Source organism: Miniopterus natalensis, chromosome 5, assembly GCF_054644295.1.
Source record: "Miniopterus natalensis isolate mMinNat1 chromosome 5, mMinNat1.hap1, whole genome shotgun sequence".
Taxonomy (NCBI): Eukaryota; Metazoa; Chordata; class Mammalia; order Chiroptera; family Miniopteridae; genus Miniopterus; species Miniopterus natalensis.
The window spans coordinates 32707453-32731051 of NC_142085.1; the positions used below are offsets into that span (position 1 = coordinate 32707453).

The 23599-nt window shown below is 37.7% G+C and overlaps 1 protein-coding gene across 2 annotated transcripts in view; it reads left to right on the forward strand.

Annotated features, from left to right (window-relative positions):
* SMAP1 (small ArfGAP 1) overlaps positions 1-23599 on the forward strand; it is a 106687-nt gene that overhangs the window by 78620 nt on the left and 4468 nt on the right. For both annotated transcript variants that reach the window (XM_087817469.1, XM_087817470.1), the window contains 3 exons: positions 1592-1682; positions 18603-18730; positions 23372-23543. In XM_087817469.1, coding sequence (XP_087673595.1) covers positions 1592-1682; positions 18603-18730; positions 23372-23543 — 391 coding nt within the window. The remainder of the gene's footprint in view (positions 1-1591; positions 1683-18602; positions 18731-23371; positions 23544-23599) is intronic.

Consider the following 23599-nt stretch of genomic DNA (forward strand, 5'->3'; position numbering starts at 1 on the left):
AAATTACCAAGCAACATTAGTTGCTTAACAAGATTAGTTAAGACGTTGCGTGACAGAATCAGTTCCTCAGAAAACGTTATACACAAAATACCAACAAATTGGATAAAAGCAAAATTCTTAAAGAAGTGCACCCAAACCTCACCTGTCATGAATATAATAGCACAAAAGAAAATGACTGAAGGCTGGGAATGAATTAGTGGTCTGCTGTGACTGCTGAGAGAGTCAGTGATCTACTTATTCCTTCATTTGTTTTATACATGGCTGTGTCATGGAGAATAGAGGTAAGTGGGTGGATGTTACAAATTGCCTGAAGAGAAAGTTCTAGCAACTTAAGTATTCAGTTAAAAAGAATTACTTTGGCCTGGCTGGCGTGGCTCAGAGGTTGAGCATCGACCAGTGATCCAGGAGATCGTCATTGGTTTCTGTTCAGGGCACATACCCAGGTTGCGGGCTCAATCCCCAGTCGGGGGCTTGCAGGAGGCAGCCAATCAATGACTTTCTCTCATCATTGATGTTTCTATTTCTCTTTCCCTCTCCCTTCCTCTCTCTGAAATCAATAAAGACATATTAAAAAAAGATTACTTTGTTACTATAAACTATGCTTTCTTTAAAATTACTTAGCTAAGCAAAGTAAATCTTACCTGTACTGGAGATTGAAAAGTAAGAGTGTGAAATGGATTGTGTTAAACTTATGAAAATTATATATATTAACAGGCTGATAATTTTGTATTTCAGAAGGTTATTAAAGAATTGATATCTGTGATAGTAGACTAATTGGTTAAAAAGTAATTCTGAAGGCGACAGTAGTGAATAAAAACAAGTAAGGGTAGATATATGTTTTTAAAAATTATATATCTGTATAGCTAACAAAAAATGAACTCAACTAACATGAATTCTTTAGGTAGTTATAGAAGAAATGATCTTGTAGGAATGGCTTGCGAAAGGAGCGAGTAAATGAATGTTTTATTTTCTTTGTTATAGAGAGGTAGGCTTTTGAGTTGAGAATTCAGTAGATACAGGGGTTTTTTTTTAATCCTGTTCTATACAGCATTTTTTGTATGAAAGAGAAAGATGGTTTGGAATGTGTGTGACTTGGGCTCCTGACACCTAGAAGAATATTGTACTTAAAATGTGACTGATAGTGTAGACTCAGGGGGGAAACATTATCAAATAACATTTCATTAGGCTTTTCTTGGTGCAGTGGTGTCTTATGCGTCAGCATTGTGGGTAAGGGGAGTAAACTGCTCATAGAGACTTCAAGGCCTGCCCCACCTCTGCTAACAGGTGCACATTAACAGTAGCTAGCAAATAATATCAAGTGCAGTTATTTAAAAAAGCATAATTTCATATTAAGGGATTAAATGGTTAAGAATAATTACATTGATATTAAATTTATAGTCACTATTTTGAGGTCCTAATATGTAAGGTTTGTCACTGTGAGCTCAATAATCGTGTATACTTGTTTTTTATATAATAATGTTCTAGGCTTCATTGCACTGACTTTATAAAAAAAATCTGTATAATTGAGGTTTGAAAGGCTTGATTGGTTTATTTAAGAAAAATTTATAAATCTGATTGTTTGCCTTTAAAGCTACAGAAGAAAGAAGATCAGCAATTAGAGCCTAAGAAAAGCACCAGCCCTAAAAAAGCTGCAGAGCCTACTGTTGATCTTTTAGGACTCGGTAAGCAATGAAAAGCCCAAGTCACCATTAGAGTTACAAAACAATTGAAACCTTTACTTCAAATGAACATAATGGCTTTATTGTCAGTGTGCTAAAAGATACCTGTTAACTGAATTTAAAAATGGTGTGATTACTTTGCTGAGTTCCCACAAAAAAGGAACTCTTTAATAAGGGAGCTAGTTAGTCTCTGTCAGCACTGTCTTCACAGAAATCCAAGTAATGAGTTCCTTGGGGAAAGAAAAGATATCAAAGTCATCTTCAAAGGCTTGGCAGACTGTGACATTTCAACATTTAAAATAAAGAGTAGATTCATTTTCTCCCTCTCTCCCTCTCATTAAGTCTGTGTGTGTGGTGGGGGTCCCTTGGCAAAATAATTCTGGGTAATCTTATTATAAAATGTGTTGGTTTAAAGAAAATTTTGGCTAGCTGAAGCAACACCCTTTATACCTGTATCGATTAGCTAGATTCATTTATATACCTGGTCACAATAAGGCCCATTTTAATTTAATGTCGTATTTATTCTCATGGCTGATAGATATATATTGTCTGCCTGGTAAGTAAATAGGCTTTCATTCAAGGATTGCTTGTACTGTGCTTATCTGCCAATATTGTCAGCTCTTTTTACATTTTTCTTCTCTTTTAAAGTAGCTTGATAAATGGTTATTTTTAGTAATATCTGAGCCTTAAAGCAATAATTAATTTTTAAACATTTTTTTTTTAGTTTGGAGAAAGAGTAACAATTAAAAGGGTGAAAGATAGTTGAAGGGTAGAGTTGAACTTCATACACTGCTTTTCTAAAAATTGATCTTTTACTGAGTATATTGTTTTCTGTTTGAAGAATTATAGTTGAATGTTTTATTCATTTCTTAGGAGGCTGATACAACATGCAGATACACACCGTGGAGTTAAAAATCTCTTATGGTGGTAAAAATAAGTAGTATATTAGAAATATTTAAAAACTGTAATTTTGAAAATAGAGATTAAGTCCAGGGCTCTAAATATAATTCTGTTGAATTCTAGTCCTCATAATTTCTGTGTTTTATTTTCTTTGCTATAAATGAGGGAAAAGAAAAAAGACTTACTACTAAAGTAAGAAAAAAATCTTACTAAAACTATATTCATCTTTGTCCTCATTGCAGCATTTTCCTTCCAGTCTAGATGCCTGGTTTATAACATAGAAATGTAAGATACAAACCAGACCTCTTTTCCTACGTACTGATTCACTGATTCAACAAATATTCATTAAGTGTCTTTTATGTGTCCAGGCACCATTGTAGGAACTAAGGAGATAGCTATGAAAGAAAACAGATAAAAAATGCCTGGGTTCTTGGAGTTTTCATTCTGTCTGAGGAGACAGTGAATATACAGTTCAGTAAAATATGTCATGGGTCATATATGGTAAGTGCTATAAAGAACAAAAACGAGTGGTTGTAATTTTAAATAGGGTTAGGGGTAGGCGTGGTCACTGAGCAAAGACCTGAAGAAGTGGTAGTGCAAGAACATTCTAAGTAGAGAACAGCAAGTGCAAAGGCTCTGCAGTAGCAGCTTTGAGGTGTGTAAGTACCAGCAAGCATGACACTGTGACTAGAGGGGAATGATCGGCAGGAGGGGAGTGACAATGGAGAGAACTGAGGGGTGAGGAGAGAGGCAGACAGATTGTGACTTTGACTTTTCTCAGAGTGTCCTGGAAATATATTGGAGGGGTTTGAGCAAAGGAGAAGTACATGATCAAAGAATTGTAGCTACTGTGTTAAGAGTAGATTGTAGCAGGGCAAGGCTGGAATAAGGGAGACCAGTAAGGAAGCTATTACAGCAGTACAGGTGAGAGATGAAGATGACTTAAAGTAGGTGGTAGCCTTGGGGTGTATAAGGAATAACCAAGTTCTGAATATATTTTAAAGATAGCGCCAATAGAATTTGCTGACCAATTGAAATTATAGGATGTTTTGCTTTTGGAATAAACCTGTAGAACAGGCAAATCTGATGATTCAAGACAACAAAAATTACTTATAGCAATGTTTTAAATAGCAAAGAGGGGGATGGGATCTAGTAGACAAATGGAATGACTGGCCTTAGATATGAAACTATTTCTGGAATAATGTTGCATAGCAAATAACCCCCAGAGTTCAACTTATATCAATAAACATTTATTTATCTTACTCTCAGGTCTTGGGAGTGGCATCGAGGGATTCAACTTGGGCATCTCTGCTAGAACTTTACGTGATATTTTCTACCTTTCTTACAGAAATAAGTGTTTCCTTGCCTTCTTAATCTCAAAGTCAGTACCACAGGTTTTAGGGTTTGGTGATTGCCCCCCATGCTATGTAGCAGATAACTCCAAAGTCTCAGTAACTTACACCAGTCAACATTTATTTCTCTCACTCGGTCTGTGTGTCTCTTGAGACAGCTCTCTTTTAGACAACAGGAGAACTTCAGGAAACAGTGTCTTTAGGGCAGAACCTATGTTTACTTAGGGCATGAAGGTGAAGGAGATGTTTGAAGAAGAGATTAAGGATATATAGAGGATTTTGCTGCTGACTGACAGTTTTAGATCATACACTGGAAGAGTTCCAAAGGTGGGAGGAGGGATGGAAGATGGGGTCAGAAAGAGGGATGGCTTGTTGATGGAGCTTCAGTAGCAGGAAGCTGGAAGCACATATAGCTCTTCACTTATACTGGTTATCAATATCCTAAATTCTTTTAAAAAATATTTTCAGACTTTTTTTAAAGCAGTATTAAACATGAGATTTGATAAGTTCATGAAAGCCTAGGAGACCACAGAGACTCAAAGGTCTCTTTCAGCTCAAAACATATAGTGGTCATAAATCAGGATTGATTATAAATCAGGATTGATTATTGGTATCTACCTTGGGCAGCAGACTGTTTTTCCTGTTTTAAGCATGCCACTCTCCCCTAATGGGACTCTGGTTTCCCCCTGTATATGGGAACATGGTAAGGAGTAGGGAGCAGTATGATTTATGCTCATGCAAAGATGACAGCATATTCCCATATGAATGAGACCAGAACAGGCATTAACTTAAAACATTTTCAGAAAATACAGAGAAAACCCCTACATAGTTAAATAATTTTGAATAGTCTCATAATAGGGTAATACTTAAAATCATTTTTTATACAGTTATGCGCCACATAATGATTTTTGGTTGACAATGGACCGTACAACAGAGGTCCCATAAGATTATAATGGAGCTAAGAAATTCCTATCACCTAGTGACTTCGTAGCCATGGTAACGGCTTAGCACAGTGCATTGCTCATGTGTTTGTGGTGTAAACAAACCTGCATTGCTAGTCATATCAAAGTATAGCACATGCAATTACAGTAGTTGGCTATACTATCTAGGTTTGTATAAATACACTCTCTGATGTTTGCACAATAAAATCGCCTAACAACACATTTCCCATTGTGAAGTGGCATATAACTATAATTAGATCTTCACTTTAAAATGAGACTTTGGTGAGCCCACGCTCTTTTCTTCAGCCTGGTGACTCAAGCTAAACCTTTCCTGATCTACTCCCAATCCCAAGGACAAACATAAAATGTTCTCTATATACTTTTTAGCAAGGATCAGCTTTTTTTTTTTTTTCTGAGAAGGACCAAATATGTTGGCTTTGCAGGCCATGTGGCCTCTGTTGTAATCATTCAGTACTCCCATTGTTGTGTGCAAGTAGACATAAATACATAAACAAATGAGCATGGCTGTGTTCCAGTAAACGTTAAAAATAGGCAGTGGGCTGTTGTTTGCTCACCTCTGCTTTATGTTCCTGATTATACCTGCAAGAACTACTTCATATTTAGGTGTTAATTCCTGTTTGAAGCCTGTAGAAATACTATTTATTCAGTGCTTTACTCTCTGATACCAGAAGTGGGATCAGATACTTGGTTTTTACCTACTCTAGTCTTGGATATAACCTAAGATCTTGGGGCCCCGATTGACTAAGGGCCAAACTGAACAATCCCTGAATGCTCTAGACTCAAATCAGACTCAAGAGACAGACACATCTTGACTTGAATATGTCCCTCCTAAGTTAGAATGGAAAGCTCAGACACATCTTGACTTGAATATGTACCTCCTAAGTTAGACGAGAATTGAAAGCTCCTAGGGAGTTTGGGGGGGGGTGCCCTATCTGCATAGTTATTCTGGGACTGGGAATTATTCTGTTAGGCTAGTATTCATTCTTTGTTGGTTATTACTTAATTTTTACATAATAAAAACTGACATACTGTTTAGCAATTGGTTAGGATTATGCCCCCCAGAACTAATACTTTTATTTAGCAGAATTTTTTGGGGGGGGGGGGGAGTAGAAGATCCCGTCTGAGAATAAAATCTAAAAGGATGAGCATATGCTCTAAACATAAGTCTTGAAAAGAATCTTAAATTGCTGGTGTTAAATGTGACCTTATAGGTTTTAGTTCAGCCTTTCACCAAAAGTGGAAAGCCCACCTGTAGGTTTTCTGTCTTGTGGCCAGCTGTGCACTGCAAACATACTGCAAAGCAGCCTGGCCTCTGTTAGGAGGCCTTGACCAGCAGTTCAGTTGGGCACAGAGCGTGTGTGTGACTGGATAGACCTTGGAAGGTGTCAGAGGATCCCATCCTTTCAGCACTCCAGAGGGTGTCTCACAAAGAATCAGGTATGATCTTGGTAATGAAAAGTTGGCTCAGCGTGTATTCGCTACTTAAGTAAAATGATCTATTCTTATGCTTACTCACTTTAATCTAGGGAAGTTTCTACCTGAACATTTCATGTATTATTTAAAATTATTTTAAATACTGAACTGTATACAGGCATCCCTTGTATTATTGTGCTTTGCAGATACTGCATTTTTTTATTTTATTTTTACAAATTGAAGGTTTGTGGTAACCTTGCATCAAGCAAGTCTGTTCGCACCACTTTTCCAACAACATTTACTACTTTGTGTCTCTGTCACATTTTGGCACTTCTGACAAGATTTCAGATTTTGTCATTATTATATTTGTTATGGTGATCTGTCATCAGTGATCTTTGATGTTACTGTTGTAATTGTTTTGGGCCTCCACAAGGCATGCCCCTATAAGATGGCGAATGTAATCCATAAATGTGTGTTCTGACTGCCACGCCCGTCTCTTTCCCTCTCCTTGAGCCTCCCTATTCCCTGAGACATAACAATATTTAAATTAGGCAGTTAATAACCCTACATTGGCCTCTAAGTGTACAAGCAAAAGGAAAAGTTGTACGTGTCTCACTTTAAATCAAAAGCTAGAAATGATTAAGCTTAATGAGGAAGGCGTGTCAAAAGCCAAGATAGGCCAAAAGGGAGGCCTCTTGCACCAGTTAGTCAAGTTGTGAATGCAAAGGAAAAGTTCTTGAAGGAAATTAAGATGCTACTCCAGGGAACATATGAATGATAAGAAAGCGAAACATCCTTATTGCTGATCTGGAAAAAGTTTTAGTGGTCTGGATAGATCAGTCCAGCTACAACATCCCCTTAAGCCAAAGCCAAATCCAAATCCAGAGCAAGGCTCTAAAACTCTCTTTGATTCTGTGAAGGCAGAGAGAGGTAAGGAAGCTGCAGAGAAAAGTTTGAAGCTAGGAGAGGTTGATTCATGAGGTTTAAGAAAAGGCCATCTCTGCCCTATCTGGTTTGGCTCAGTGGTTAGTGTTGGCCTGCAAAGGGTTCTGGGTTTATTTCCCAGTCAAGGGCATGTACTTCTGTTGCAGGTTCAATTCCTAGCCTTGCAGTTGGGGTGCAAGCGGGAGGCAACCAATTGATGTGTCTCTCTCACATTGATGTCCCCGCCCCCCCCAAAAAATAAAATCAATGGAAGAAAATATCCTTGGGTGAGGATAAAAAAAAAGAATGATGCTAACTCTCCTCTGCCTGTGCTGTATGAATGGAACACAAAGCATGGATGACAGCACATCTGTTTACAACGTGGTTTGCTGAATATTTTAAGCCCACTGTTGAAACCTACTGCTCAGAAATAAACAAAAGATTCCTTTCAAAATATTACTGCCTATTGACAGTTCATCTGGTCACCCAAGAGCTCTGATGGAGATGTACAATAAGGTTAATGTTATTTTCATGCTTGCTAACCAACATCTATTCTGCAGCCCATGGATCAAGCAGTAATTTTCACTTTCACATCTTATTATTTAAGAAATACATTTTATAAGGCTATCGCTATCATAGGTAGTGATTCCCCTGATACGTCTGGGCAAAGTAAATTGAAAACCTTCTGGAAAGGATTCACCGTTCTAGATGCCATCAAGAATATTCATAATTCATGGGAAAAGGTGAAGTATCAGCATTAACAGGAGTTTGGAAGAAGGTGATTTCAGCCTTCATGGATGTTTTTGAGGGGTTCAAGTCTTAAGTAGAGGAAGTAACTGCAGATATGGTGAAGAGAGCAAGAGAACTAGAATTAGAAGAGGAGCCTGAGTGACTGAATTGCTGCAACCTCATGATAAAACTTTAGTGGATGAGGAGCTGCTTCTTAGGAATGAGCACTGAAAGTGGTTTCTTGAGACGGAATCTGCTCCTGGTGAAGTTGCTGGGAAGAGTGTTGAAATGACAACAAGGGACTTAGAATATTACACAAACTTCGTTGATAAAGCAGTGGCAGGGTTTGAGAGGGTTGACTCCACTTTTGAAAGAAGTTCTACGGTGTGTAAAATACTATCAAACAGCATCGCATGCTACAGAGAAATCATTTTCAAAAGGAAGAGTCAATTGATGTGGTAGTCTTCATTGTGGTATTTTAAGAAATTACCACAGCCACCCCAGCTCTTAGCAACCACTGCCCTAATCAGTCAGTAGCCATCAACATGGAGGGAAGACCCTCAACCTGCAAAAAGATTGACTTGATGAAGGCTCAGGTGGTGGTTAGCAGTTAAGTATTTTTAATTAAGGCATGCACATTGTTTTTTTAGGCACAGTGGTATTGCACACTGAATAGGTTATAGTATAAACAACTTTTACATGCACTAGGAAAACAAAAAATTAGTGTGACTCGATTTATTGCCATATTCACTTTATTATGGTGGTCTGGTACTGAACCTGCAATGTCTTTAAGGTGTGCCTCTGAAAGAGTAGATAAAGGTTCCCTCAGTGTTTTCTTAATGGAAAAGCTTAAGGAATATACAGTTTGGGGCAAGTTTTAAGGTTTTTCATTCATGCTTGTCTTTCAGGAAATGAAACTTATCACAATGGACAAATTAACATGGATTGACAATGCTAATTAAATATAGGTATCAGTATACAACTTTAATTATCTAGTCATGTATACTTCAGTTTTATATAATGAGAGAGCTGACTCTATTACCCTTTTTTGTCTAAATTGTTTTGTTTCAAAAATATTTTTCTGGACAGAAAGTAACTAAAGGATAAAATACTAGTAGAAAATGCTTTACTGACCTTAAAGCAGAAAATTCCTATGGGGGAATTTCTGTTTCTCAAAGTTCATAGGCTGTAAAATAAAACAAGTTTGGGAATGACCTAACTAAAAGAATACCAGACTTAACAGTGGCAGCCCTGGAAAACCACCAGAGTCTTTTGAACTGTGCATTGACCAGCCCAGGTGGATGTTCATGGCCTTGTGTGCATACCTGTCTTCTCCAGGGGAAGGGGAAGTAGAAGGAAGACTCTAGCACAAGTGCCCAAAGTAATTTTATAGTCTATTATGTTTTTCAGATAGTGTTTAAAACCTGATAAAAACTTAGATTGCTTCTGCTCAGAAGAGTATGTTCAGTGAGCTATTATGAACTATTACTGCCATTTCAAAAAAGAGGGTCTTAGGAATTGTTTTTATTTTTAGTAATTACCTGTGGAGGAGAGAAAATGCAGATAGGTGAGTATATTGCTGTAAGAGAACTGGTAACAGGCAGATACTTGCTGGCACCAGAGACAGGTCGGGAGGGGGCAGGATCTCGATGATATCCTGAACTTTAGGAGCAAGGACTTCTTGGTAGTGCTGAAATAGCTCAGAACCTCTGATGGACAGGATAGCAAAGAGAATATTTAGGTACTTAAAGGAGTGAAAAATGACCTGTGAATGAGGCTACTTCTGATTGCCTAAGAGTGGCTTAAACATAAGACATTTAACTATATTACTAAGACTATATTACTATTAAATATAGACATTTAACTATATTTAATTAAGAAAGATTAATTAAAAATCAAAACAGTCCTGGCTGGCGTCTCTCACTTGGTTGAGCATTCCCATGCGTGGAGAGGTTGCCTGTTTGATTCCCGGTCAGGGCACATGCCCTGATTGTGGGCTTAGTCCCCAGTAGGGGGCATACAGGAGGCGCCTGATCAGTGTTTTTCTCCCTCTCTCTCAAACAATAAAAACATATTTTTTAAAAATAACTCCACTTCACTCTCAGGCACTTGTATATTTTTTAAGCATTTGAAAAGTATATAGCTTGAAAATTTTTATATGCTTCAAATGGACATTTGTGACTTGAATTTACAAGGTAACACACGTGGAAGCTTATATCATTTATAAAGCAAGTTCTGTTTTAATATAAAGGAATTCCAAGTAATATTTTTATTAAGGAAAAAGCTTTAAATGGTTTCAGGAGTAGAAAATAAAAAGGGTTCTTTGAGTAACATGAAAATTTATAAAGCTTTAAGGAGATGGAGTTTTGCCATTAAGGAGAGCATCACTGCATCTCATGGAAGGAGCCTTTAATCATTGCTGTTTCCACTTTAAATTCATTCTTAGGATGACGCCTCAGTAGTTACCGATGAAGAATTAGACTTGGCAGTTTTCATTGTAGCAAGGTGTACTCAAAGCTGAATGTTCATGCTCAGTCAAAAGCAGTAATGAAAAACATAACATCCATTTACTTATCATAGTCTTATCTGCCTTAAACCAGATGAGCAATACATAAAATCTCATGTTGCTCTTTGACATTTTTTTTATTATTTGTGCAAATAGATTATGACCAGCTAATGCCTCTGACATTCAAGTAAAGGATGAATTCAATTAATATTTATTGAGCCCCAGCAGAGTTCATGGAACTCTAGTAAATACCAGAAAATACAGCTCTGTGTGCAAGTGGGGGATGAGGTTGCAGTCTGGGAACTAGAAGACGGGAAGTTACTGCTGAGGGAAGAAATGGGATATTTTCGAGAATTGGTTACGAGAATTCAGTTTGAAATCTGGAATGCTAAAACTCCAAATTTAAATTATATTTTCTTCAAAAGATTTCTTGCTGCTGCTAAATCGAAGGAGCAAATGTAGGTTTTTGGTACTGCACAGACTTATTTCAAGTAAAACCTGATGTGTCATGGAGGTCCTCTTTAGAGTGAATAACAGAAAAGATAAGCACCTTCCCAGATAAACACAACTCTTGGTGCCTTACCTTTGTAAAGCATCTTGTGACTTAAAACCCATCTGCCTCTGATTGAGCAGACAGCTTTGGAGTTCGGTCAGTGCTGTGATGAAAGGACACTTGGAACCGATCTGTAGGGAAGGAGAGTAAGATGTGCTCTGGCTCATGAGGCGGCTGGTCATTGAGACTGACTCATTTATGCCCAGGTAGTTGCCTGGGCTACTGTGGCAGAGTGATGCACCAAGCTGTGGGCAGTGACTCTGGAGGACACACTTCTGATTTAGAGAATTCCCACCGCACTGTCATTGGTACACTGGAGAGAGGAAGCCCTGGGGTAGGGATTCCAGTCAGGAAGGAGGCAGTTGTAATGCCATAGTTGAACAGTCTTGTGGAATCTGTGGCTGTGAAAACATAGGAGGAAGAGCAGCCAGGATATCAACAGCAGTGGCCACAGCCTCTTCCAAGAGAATATGGCCCTAGACTCAAAGGGAGGAGATTTTCAAGGAGGAAAGATCAGCTACTGCTAAATGAGGTGGTGGTTAAGCAGGGCAAGGACTGAAGAGGGATTTTGTAGCCAGATCACTGGTACTTTTCAAAAACTGTCCTTATTTCACTTTTTCTCCCAGCAGAAGTAGGGTCACCGACTTGTTTCCACCACGGCTCTTCTGTCACCAAAGAATCCTCTCATAATCTGTGTGTGGAAAGCATTTCAATTCATCAGTCATTTATTTAGCATTTTCTTTGTGCCAAACATTAAATTAAGCTTCACTGTGTCTTCCTGGTGAGAGGCTAGGAGGGAGTGGACAGTGGCTCTGGATATAAACATGATTGATGCCAGCATGGAGCATGGAGGCCTGCAGCATACCGAGGCATGCCTGTTGATCTAAATTTATTCAGTGCCATTAAAAACTAAAAATGAAAATATAAAGGCACTTTAGAAGGCTGCCACTTTGCATGCAGCCTTGGGCTTTCAGGAGAGTTAGTCAGTAGGCCTGACTGACGAGATGTGGGTGATGTGACCTTCAGTGGAAGTAGTGTCAGGTCTTGTGGGCTCAAGAGTCATTTGTTGCCTCAGAAGGGAGCTCAGCCAACTACTGTGCCTGCAGTTGGTAGTAAAGCCAGCCCCTGCTCCCAAGGCCCTTCCATAGGGAGGTAGGGCAACTGCCTGTTTTAACCCTGGGTGGGGAAGTGGCACCTGTTTTTTGCTTGGGCTTATTGTGTAAATCCTCTTGAGGTGATGTAATGATTAACCTGAGATATTTTAGATCTGATAAGAGTACCTGGCAATAGAAAAATAAAAGTATTCGTGTTAAAGTGCGTTATTAAAATGCAAAGTGTTCTTTTATTTCCCTTTAGTTTATAAATTATCGTTCAAAGGCACTTGGAATGGGCTAAGAAGCAGCCACTAAATATCATTGTAAATACTTTGTTTACCTTCACTCATTTGGATTATTGGTGTCAGACGAGTTCTGGTATAGCCACAGTTCATAGAACCAACAGTCTCACTCACCATATTGAGGATTTCTCAATGGTAGAGACTGGCCTTCATGACTTTGTCATATTTGAAATGTTACCTTCTTTTTAAGTATCTGAGTCACAGTGTGAAACAGGCCAGTAAATGCATACTGGGAGTGCCAGATGTTCATGTGAGATGCAGCTTTAACAACTTTTTTCCTTTAGCTCAAAACATTTTAACCTTTTCTTGTAAACTTCTGGTATGTGTGCACTTTAAAAGTCATCTACCAACTCAGTTTTCTTTTTTATTATTATTATTAATATATCTTTATTGATTTAAGGGAGAGGGGGGCAGAGAGAGAGAGAGAGAGAGAAACATCAGTGATGAGAGAGTCATTGATCGGCTGCCTCCTGCACGCCCCTGACTGGGGATTGAGCCTGCAACCCTGGCATGTGCCCTGACCGGGAATTGAACCGCGATCTCCTGGATCCTAGGTTGATGCTCAACCTCTGAGCCATGCCTGGCCAGGCTATCAACTCAGTTTTCAGATAACACACTAGTACAAAATCTTAAGGTAACATAGAAAGAAATGGTTACCCACAGCAACTAACTGTAGGCTCAATGCCTTGCCTTTAAGATCGACACTCCTCCTTTATTTTACTGCATTGTCCTAATTTCTTCTGTTTGCTCGTTCCCTTTTTAAGGGGTCTTTTGTGCTTCATTATCGTTTTTTATGATGTTGTCGCAGCTAAATTTCTTCCATTTGCCTTAGGCTTTTCTTGTACTCTGGATCTCCCATTATTTTTATTGTCCACCAACTACTGTTCCTGCATACTGATTAAAAGGGGTTGCTGCCTCCTGCTGCTGGCTGCTCCTGCCACCAGCCTTTAGCTGAGCCAGGAACACAACACCCACTCCGAGGTGCATGTCTGGTGAATTCTGATGGTTTGCACAGACATCCACTTCTCTCGTAGCAGGCATTGGAGGAGGTTTCCATTTGTCTGGGTGTGTGTGTGTGTGTGTATTTTGTGCACACAAAATGTAATCCATGCGGATTTAAATATTTTCTTAAACCATTTAATTTGAATAAACTTTATTTTTTCTAAATTTTTAAATTATACATATCTGAGAAAGTGTTTTCAACATCTTGGTATTCTGTTGCTTCTGTGGCTTCTGAGCTTTTAATCATTGTTAGCAAATTAGTGGGTCCTGGACCAAAGGATGCATTGAACTGCCAATGATTTGTGAATACTGTTGACTGATTGATTATATATCACACTTGGTTCCCTCAGCCCAGTTGGCTCAGGGATGACCATATCCACCTGCATCCCTCACTAAACTGAGAAGATACTAGGCTTGGCAGGAGGAGAGTGGAATGGGGAGATGCCGAAGAACTATGAATGTGGTACTGAATGGCTTCTGAACTGTTTCTTGAACTGTTTTTGTCACTGCTTCTCTAACTTAGTACAAATAATTATAAACTATTTAAAAGTTGGTTTTTTCATAATTTAAAGGGATTTCTTTAAGTTAGGGTCAGTTGTAAGTACCTGATTTTTGATGAAATGTGGTTTAAGGAAAAGAGCACTCAACTAGTCTGGAGGTCAGAAGATTGTTCTAGTGCAAGTTTTTTGCTACTGAACTAGGGACGTGACCTTGAGCAAGTGTTTTAATCTGCCTGTCCTGTTTTCTGTAACTGGAGATAATGGAAGGAGAGGCCCTTCCCGTATTTCATGGAGACAAAATGATAACATGTAAACATTCTATAAAAACGTCCAGGAAACATGATGTTTATAGTGATGATAATGATAACTAGTCTTTAACTGTCCTTTTTAAATACTGAGATAAAAAACAACCTTAAAGTGAATTGAAACAATCTTTTTTAAAGAATATGTTTAGCAAGCCAAATGTGTAGTGAGTCAAATTAGCAGACGTTGAAATCTGTTGGGAAAACCTACTGGGAGCTTGTATTTATTGACTTTTGCAAGGCCGAGAAGTTTTCATTTAGGTTAAAGTTTTGTTTTTCAACAGTTCTGTGACTGCTTATATTTTGTAGTAACAAGGAAAAGTGATGGGGGTGAAGTCCATCATATTAGGGGATCATATGGGTAGAAGAATGGATTAAAGAGAAAGCAGGGCAAGTATGTTGTAGATGTGAGAGCAGAGGAGAGTCACTTGCGTCTATTATTCGGCCAGGAAGAAAGTTTTTCAGAGCTAAGAGAAAATTCTTCCCAGTCGCTTGAAGATAGTGTCAGCCTGGCCACAACGATTGTTGTCCCTAGGCAGATGTCCCTCCCTCTCATTCTGAAGGATTCCAGAGTCCCTTGGACTTACATTGTGAGTTAACTTTCATGGCTGTTCCACTAATTGTGGTAGGTGGTTACAGAGAGAGTCCAATTTTGTTGTTTGTGCTGAATGCCTTTCTGAGATTTCAGGAGGCCAGTTTAAAAAAATTTTTTTAATCAGAATGTGAAAATGGAGCTGTTTATATTGCAATGGTAGAAACAGAAGTCATGTTACCTTGCAGTGAAGGAAGTGAACTGTGTGCCTTTTCTATTAAGAACTGTGGGTGTTTGCTGTTCTGTTTTTGTATGGTGAAAGTCTATAAACTACCTAAATGCCCAGTAGTGAAGGATTGATTAAATCACTTACTGTAGCTCCGTGCAACATCATAGGATGCAGTCCACCCCCACTAACACATACACAGTTTTATTTAAAGAAAACTGTTCGTTGTATGTACATTGTTCTAAGCATGTTTATAGAAAATGTATGGTCAGGGGCTTTTTTGTGGTGAAATACACATGAAAGTTAAGATTATAACCAGTTTTAAGAGTACAGTTTAGTGGCATTCAGTACATTCACATTACTGTGCAATCACCATCATCATCCATGGTAGGGAACTCTTACTTGTTTTTGCATGGTTTACATCTTTTACAAGAATGTGTTGCTTTTAGAGTAAAAATTGAATAAGATTACCACCTCAGGCTTTGCTCTAGTTCTGTGATAATAGACAAGTATAACTTTTTTTTGCTATCTGTAAATGAGGATAATTGTTGATAGTGCCTCTCTCATAGCATTGCTATAAAGATTAAACAAATGCATATGTGTTTATGTGTGTATTTGCATTTTTTCAGGCTTCATACAAAACAAGCACTATACTAAGTGTTGGCTGTTATTTTACTAGTTACATGTGTGATCCTAAGGGTGTGAAGGGTAAAATAAGACTTCAAAAACCAAATAAAATGCTCTGTGTTGTTTTACAGGTTAGATAGTGTACTGCCGGATAGGTTTTAGATTTGAAGTATAAATAAGTTAATATTCTTTTTTTTTTTTTAATATATCTTTATTGATTTCAGAGAGAGGAAAGGAGAGGGAGAGAGAGAGATAGAAACATCAATGATGAGTCATTGATCGGCTGCAGCCCGCAACCTGGGCATGTGCCCTGACCGGGAATCGAACCCTGATCGCCTGGATCCTAGGTCGACGCTTAACTGCTGAGCCACGCCCGGCCGGGCAATAAGTTAATATTCTTAGTGGAGTATAATGCACTACTTAGAATAGTCTTAAAGTTGCTGAAATATGTACAGTATAAAAGTCATAAAAACAGGTCATTTGCTGTATTACGTTAACTGCCTGGTTCTCACACAATGCATCGTTGGCTCAGGGGTTTTGACTACATTCACATGGCTTGTGGTAAAAATCCAATTGATAGTACTTTCCTAATTCACCAAAGGGAAAAATAGTATTTTCTCACATTTAAGGATTTTCCCCCATAAATTTATCCTAATTGTTAGTGTTTGGTATTACTACAAAAAGCAAATTTAACTGTAAAATTGGAAATAATTATTTATACTCAACCTGTTAGCTTTATCTTTTCATACTTTTGTTCTTGGGTTTTAGTTTGTCTTGGGGAGGGCATATGCTTCTGTTTGTGAGTTGAAATTACAGATATATAAGATAGTCACATTTTGTTATTGAATTAAATGTCTCTGATGTGGACATTCCCCTACCCTGCACACTGCAATTTATGGGTTAAAGCACCACTGGCTTACATGTCATTGGACTGAGTTTATTTACTGAGCTGTTGTAATACCACAAAGATGTTCCTTTAGTTGTGTTTTTAATCTAGAATACCTTGTCCTTTTAAACTATTTATTTCTGGTTCATATTTACACAATGTACTATATACATGATGTACTATATACATCGTGTAAATGGAGTGTGGAATGGACTGGGAAACAAAATAGATCTTCAAAGAGGTCTAACTTCAGCATGAAGGTTGCCACTTGAAATGGTTAGAAATGAAAAAAATTACTTTCTTATATAAGTCATATTTGAATGCTTTTATGTCATAGTTGTGTCATAGCTTAAAATTCTTATGTTGCAAATTAGTAATCTGTGCATTGCTTTATTGCTTCACCTTTAACTTGTCCATAGTCCTAGGTATGTGTAATACATATATATATATGGTCCTGATAATGTGATATCACTGAAAATGAGTGAAAAGGGTTCGCAGTTGATCTCTTCCAAACTAACCTTTTGGGGGCTTCACACTTTTATAAATTAGGTAGTAAAAAGTATTTTATTATGATAATTTACTCATTGAAATTAATAATTTGTGATTCCCTAAAGCTTCAAACAGGAAAATAAAAGATACCAATTTCTATAGTTCTACTTTAAAAAAAGAGAAGAAACCTTTGAGTTTCTGTGGGTTGTGGTAGAAACACTGAGTATACATGATAGACCTTTCATTAATTACATTTGTCAAATATTTAAGTACCTGTTCTATGCAAGACATCCCACTCGGTATTGAAGAACTTTTAAAAAATAACTGATTTGCTTTTGACAAGTGTATGGTATATCAAAGAGAGATCAAATGAGATTGCAGATTGTTAAAATAGAAGCTCAATTAGGATAGAAGTGCCAGAGATTGGAGTTGTGATTGGAGATTGCTCTGCTCTGTTATTTGGTTGTGGCCACAGAAAACTAAACCATGTGAGATGTTCCATGTCCTGGAATACCATTCTCTCAAACTCCACCTCACCCCACCTCACCCCACTCCAACTCCCACCCCTTACACTTTGTAAATTTTGCACTGACATAAAAAGGAGATATTTAAAAAGGTTTTTCAAATGATAGGGTAAGTAGGAAGCTGATAGAGGATGTTGGCATCCTATCAGAGTTCCTTTCCCAGTACAGCTCAGTGCCTTGTTACTGCCAAGAAAGGGTTTATTTCAGAGTTTTATGGATACTTCCCATAGAATCCGTTTACGTAGTGCATGTTTGTTTTCTTTCTTTTTATCCAGTTTTTTTTCCTTATAGTAACTATAAAATTCAAAAATTCAGATATCTTAAATCATCAAAATTTATTTCTAAGGTAGGTATACATGATATGAAGTGATACCCAAAACACACAAACACATTTATGAAGAGGCATTGTTTGTAAGAACATGGGATCAGATCCTAGCTTAGCCAATCAACTCAAAAGTAGTGTCTGTCTCATCAGGTTATGGGGATTAAATGAGTTAATACATATAAAGTACTCGAAACAGTCCTGGCATATAAGGAAGCATCAGGATACAGAATAATGTCAATGTATGATACCATTTTTTAAAAAGATTTTTTTATATATACCTAGAATGGGTGTGTATATATATACACACACATATATATTCTACTTGGATATACATAATGAATATTGAATATGGTGGGTAAAACTTTTTCTGGAAGAATAAATAAAACTGGAAATGCTGCCTGGCTTGTGTGGCTCAGTAGTTGAGCATCGACCTTTGATCCAGGAAATCGAGGTTTGATTCCCAGTCAGGGCACATGCTTGGGTTGTGGGCTGGATCCCAAGTAGGAGACGTGCAGGAGGCAGCCGATCAATGACTCATCATTGGTGTTTCTATCTCTTCCTCTCTCTCTGAAATCCCTCCCGTCCTCTCTCTGAAATCAATAAAGACATATTTCAAAAAACAAAAAACTGGAAATGATTTCTTTGAGTAACAGGATAGAACCTGGAGTAGAAGGGAAGATATATTTTGTCAACTTTTTGGACTGTTCTTTTTTTTAACCATATTTTGAATAATGCCATGTTCAAGTACTGAGACAAGAATCTATGTTCTTTTCAGATGGTCCTGCGGACGCACCAGTGACTAATGGGAATACGACCGCAGTGCCGGCTCTGAATGATGATCTGGACATCTTTGGACCAATGATTTCTAATCCCTTACCTGCAACTGTCATGCCCCCAGCTCAGGTATGTGGAAGAATATGGTTTTACATAATTACTGCTTATTTCCTTTCCTAAAAGTGTCAAAATTTCAGACACTGATTTGAAAGCCGCCTGTTCTTTAGGCCAGGAGTTGGAATACTAAACTTGCAGCTTTTTTGCAAATAAAGTTTTATCGGAACACAGCCACTCCTATTCGTTTACAAATTGTCTGTGGCTGCTTTCATACTAAAAAGTAAGTTGAATAGTTGAGACACTGTATGAGCCACAAAGCCTAAATATTCACTGCCTAAAGTTTGCTAACTTTGGCTTTAGGCAAACAACAGTGTTTCAAATGAACAAGGAGGAAAACTCAGATTATTTCAGCCTTTCCTGAGATCATCAAGGTCACTTACCTCTGAAGTATTTAAACTGTGGGTAACTAACTATTGACTGGAAGACAGTAGTTCTTTCTTGTGCTCTATTGAGCCATCCCTAAGATAGTATTTACTTCTGGTTGCAGGAAAACTGAGAATAAGAAATTCTAGCAAATTCAGTACTCAAATTCTTTTTTATGAAGAAAATTGTTTTAAGTTAGCCTTTAAACCTACCTTACTTTTTTATTTTACTGATTTTTAAGACACTATTTAGAACATAATATTAGTGATCAGGATTTTTTTAAAAAAGTATTAATGGCAAAGAAATTTTGAATTGCTTTCTGAACATTACATGGAATTTCTTTTTTTGCCTTTATTCATTTATTAAAATTATAAATTGTTTAATACCTTAAATACTATTTCAGCTTCATTGAGATATAACTGACAAAATTGTAATGTATTTTAAATGCATAACGAAATGATTTGATATTATGTATACATTGTGGAAGGATTCCCACCATCAAGTTAACACATTTTTACTTTTTGGGGGTGAGGGTAAGAACATAAGTTCTACTCTTTCAGCAAATTTCAGTTATACAATAAGGTATAATCAACTGTAGCCATGTGTTATCTATACATTAGCTCCTCAGACCTTATTCACCTTATAGCCGAAAGTTTGCATGCTTGTACCAAGCTCCCTGTATTTCCGCCACCCCCAGCCTCTGCAACCACCATTCTGTTCTGTTTTTATGAGTTTGATTTTTTTATTTTATTACACATATAAGTGATAAATGCAGTCATGCAGTATTTGTCTGTCTTTAAGGTAAAATATATGAACTTTCAGGAATATGGGTTACTCCTAAGCATACGACTTTAAGATTCTATTTTAAACTTACACCTTATAATTAAAAAAACAGTTTAAGTACAGCATAATTTTTGAGGTAAAGTATTTCCTTTTCTCTAGAAAAAAATGAACCAAATGGGAATTGTTTGGATGGAAAGTTTTAATAAGACAGAAGTTATGTCTTATTGAGAAGACTAATTACATGTATTTTTATTACATGTTTATTGTCTAATTACCACTAGAATTGAGCAAATAGATTTCTTAGGAATAATTAGTTTAAATCTTTATCAAAATTGTCTACAGCATTGTTATTTTCAGAAAAGAGCTTTATTTTATGGCTGAGCCCCTCCTCCTCCCCCTGCCCCCAACACATAGAAAGAGGGACTAAGCGTTGCTACTACTGTTTCAGATAACATTAATTTACCTTGTGAATTTGTGCAGGCTTGGGTATGCATGTGATAAAAACCAACAACTGTCTAATACTAACACTGTGGCTTAGAAAGAAGTATTTGACACTCTTGAGTATAGAAAGCAATTTCTTTCGGTCTAGCCGTCTAGTGAGGTTGGTTTGTCTGTTAGACTTCTTTAGATTCCACTGGAGTGTAAGAGTTGCTTTGCACCTGCTTGGAGAATTAGACCCACATCGAGGCTTCAATGTACTTCATGTGTTAAGTATTAGAGCAGCAAGGGGAACAACGCAGACTTCACTTAACTCTTAAGTAGCCATGATGAGGAGTGTGTTATGTATAGCTTTTGCTGTCATGAGGGGCTGGTCTGGCTTCCATGGCTTTGGACATTCTACATCACTGTCTGACAGAACAGGGCAAATTTTTTTAATCAGACCTAATTCTTTTTTGAACATTGGTTTTGAACCAGAATTGTGCCCGTTTTATTGAATCCTATACTTGAACAGAATTATTTCATCTAAACTACATGTAAAGATTAAAATCCAGACATGTTTTTAAAATACTATCTTTGAAAATGGTGGAAGTGGGTTAAAGTATACATTTTTATGCATAACTGGTACTATGTAATTTACTAATTTTGGTGTTTAATGTGAAATTTATTGGACACCAGTAGGAACTATAGTTGACCCCCGAACAATGTGGGGGGTTAGGGGTACTGACTCCCTGCACAGTCAAAAATTTGCATAACTTTTGACTCTCCAAAAACTGTACTGGTAACCTGCTGTTGACCAGAAGCCTTACCAATAACATGAAATAATCAACACAGATTTTGTCTATGTATTATATACTGTGTTCTTACAATAAAATAAGCTAGGGGAAAAAATGTTAAAATCATAGAGAAAATAAATTTATAGTACTGTATTTATTGAAAAATAATTTGTGTATAAGTGGACCTGTGCAGTTTAAACCTATTGTTTAAGGGTTAACGGTACTCTGAACCCTACGTTCTTTCACTCTTGATTTTATTTTCTGAGCGTAGTACAAATTCTAGTAAGGTTTTCCCACTCCTGTGAATATGAAATAGATTGCTTTACCTGCCTGTGTAGTATTCCCTACGGGGATTAGAAATGCTTACCAGAGTATACATGTGTACTGGGGGTTGAAGAGGATTGTTCCAGAGCCTGCAAAGCTGACATGCAGAAGCCATCCCTTTCCTTTTCTACCTATAGTATGTGTACACCAACAGTATCTTGACCTGCACAAGTGCTGTGGCCTTTCCTTGTTTCAGCCCTGGGATCAGGGCTGATCAGATAGTCAGAAAGCCTTTGCTTCAGGGTCCTGCAGCCTCCTGAAGTGAAAAGTGACAGGCAGAAGTTATATCCTGGAGTTGTGCTGGCAAAGGGGGCACCAGGAATAATAATAAATGGACATTGGAGTGTTTACTAGGCATGCTCTTTGGTTTGGCTGTCTTTAGACTATGTCCATGTTGAGGTAGATGTTCCATGTTGTCTACCCTCATCGAAAGAAATGCCCATGTTTAGAGCATGTATTAGGTGGTTCTAGTATGAGACTAGAGTGATAGCTTTCCCTACCATCTTGGGTTTTCTTATAGTTAAGTCTCCTCCACAAGGTATGACCTCAGGGTTTTTGAGCAGGTTCTTGAACAGAAACTAAACATGATGAAAAGATCACTTAGTGAGGTGGTTGCTTTGTTACAGAACAGTATTAACAAATACTATGTGCTTCTCCCTGCTTTTGTGCAAATTACTTCTTGTGGTCAAACAACCCTTGAAGGTGGGTAATGTCATCCCACTTGACTAGAGAGACAGTGGAGAGTAAGTGACTGTCTAGGGCTTGCTTATTGTAAATAGTGGGCTCTTGTTTGGCAGGCTGGCTCCACAGCCCGCATTCAGCCTCTGTGATCTTTGCCGCTTCATTGGTAGTTCAGACATATATTTGTTATATTTGTTATCCCATCACGTCTGATTTTACACATTTCAGATCTTTTGCAAAATTAAGTGGCTTTTTTTTTTCTTTCTCAAAATTCTTGCTTAATTTGTCATAATAGATTCAAAATACTGTTCTGCTTAAGTTAGTTTGTGAGTACAGTGCTTGGATGGTAATTTATGGCAAGGCTTTTTGTTTTTGTTTGTTTTAGCAAAGATGGTAAATGTTTGGATTTTTTAAAAAGTCAAGGTAAATCATATACATGATTTTTAACTTCTATTTGGTACTCACCTTATTCTGTAGTTTGAGAAGACTCTTACTCTCAGTTTTTACTAGTCTTCATAGGATTCTTGACACCCTCCATATATACAAATGTGAATAGGATTGAAAAAATATGGGCTATTCAGTGACTGCAGAGGTCGTTAGCTTATCCATTGTGATTGTATACTACCACCTATGTGCAAGGTAGAGGAGATCAAGTGAAAATTACTGTGTTAAATGTCCATGTTTATTTGGATTTGTGTTCATTTGCCCCTTTTCCAAAAGTAGAATACAAGATATGGTTGAGAGTGGAGGTGGTTGAAGTATTGCTGTCCTTCATTTCTGGATAGACTAGAAGCATTCTAAGGTTGTCGTTAAAACCGATCTAGATTAGGTTTATAAGAGTATTATAGTACAGGTTTTGACACCCCCCCCCCCCCAAGACAAAATCAGCCTTTGCAGGACCCTCTTACAGTCTTCTGTAGTTGTAGAAATGTTCTTTATTCCAAGTGATACTAGTTCTTGGAAGCAGTAGTTGCTGAGGGAGATGCCTGAGCATTTCCCAGGAATGGTGGTGCTCACACAGCAGCCACATACCCTACTTTTTGTTGAACCCAGCATCAGTCTAGCAGGTAAACACAGTTTATTACAAAAGAGTCTCAATCTACCTCTTACACATTAATACATTCAAAATAGAAAACGTTGTACCTTTATCCTAGATGTTTTTGTGTGGGCTTGTTGAATGATCCTCTTTAATGCACCATTTTACCTTCTACAATTGTTGAATTTCTAATTTCATAACTTCACTTGGATTTTAAGTAATGGATGAGCCATGTTTTGGTGTTTGTCTCAGGGGACGTCCTCTGTACCAGTAGCTGCCACTGTGTCTACAGTAACATCCGGGGATCTGGATCTATTCACTGAACAAATGACCAAGTCAGAAGAGGTGGTAAAGAAACAGCTCTCCAAAGACTCCATCTTGTCTCTGTACGGTGCAGGGACCACTCAGCAGCAGAGCACGCCTGGTAATTCATTTTGAAGTCTGTTCTGAGGGACTGCAGTGACATTACTAGAAGTAGAT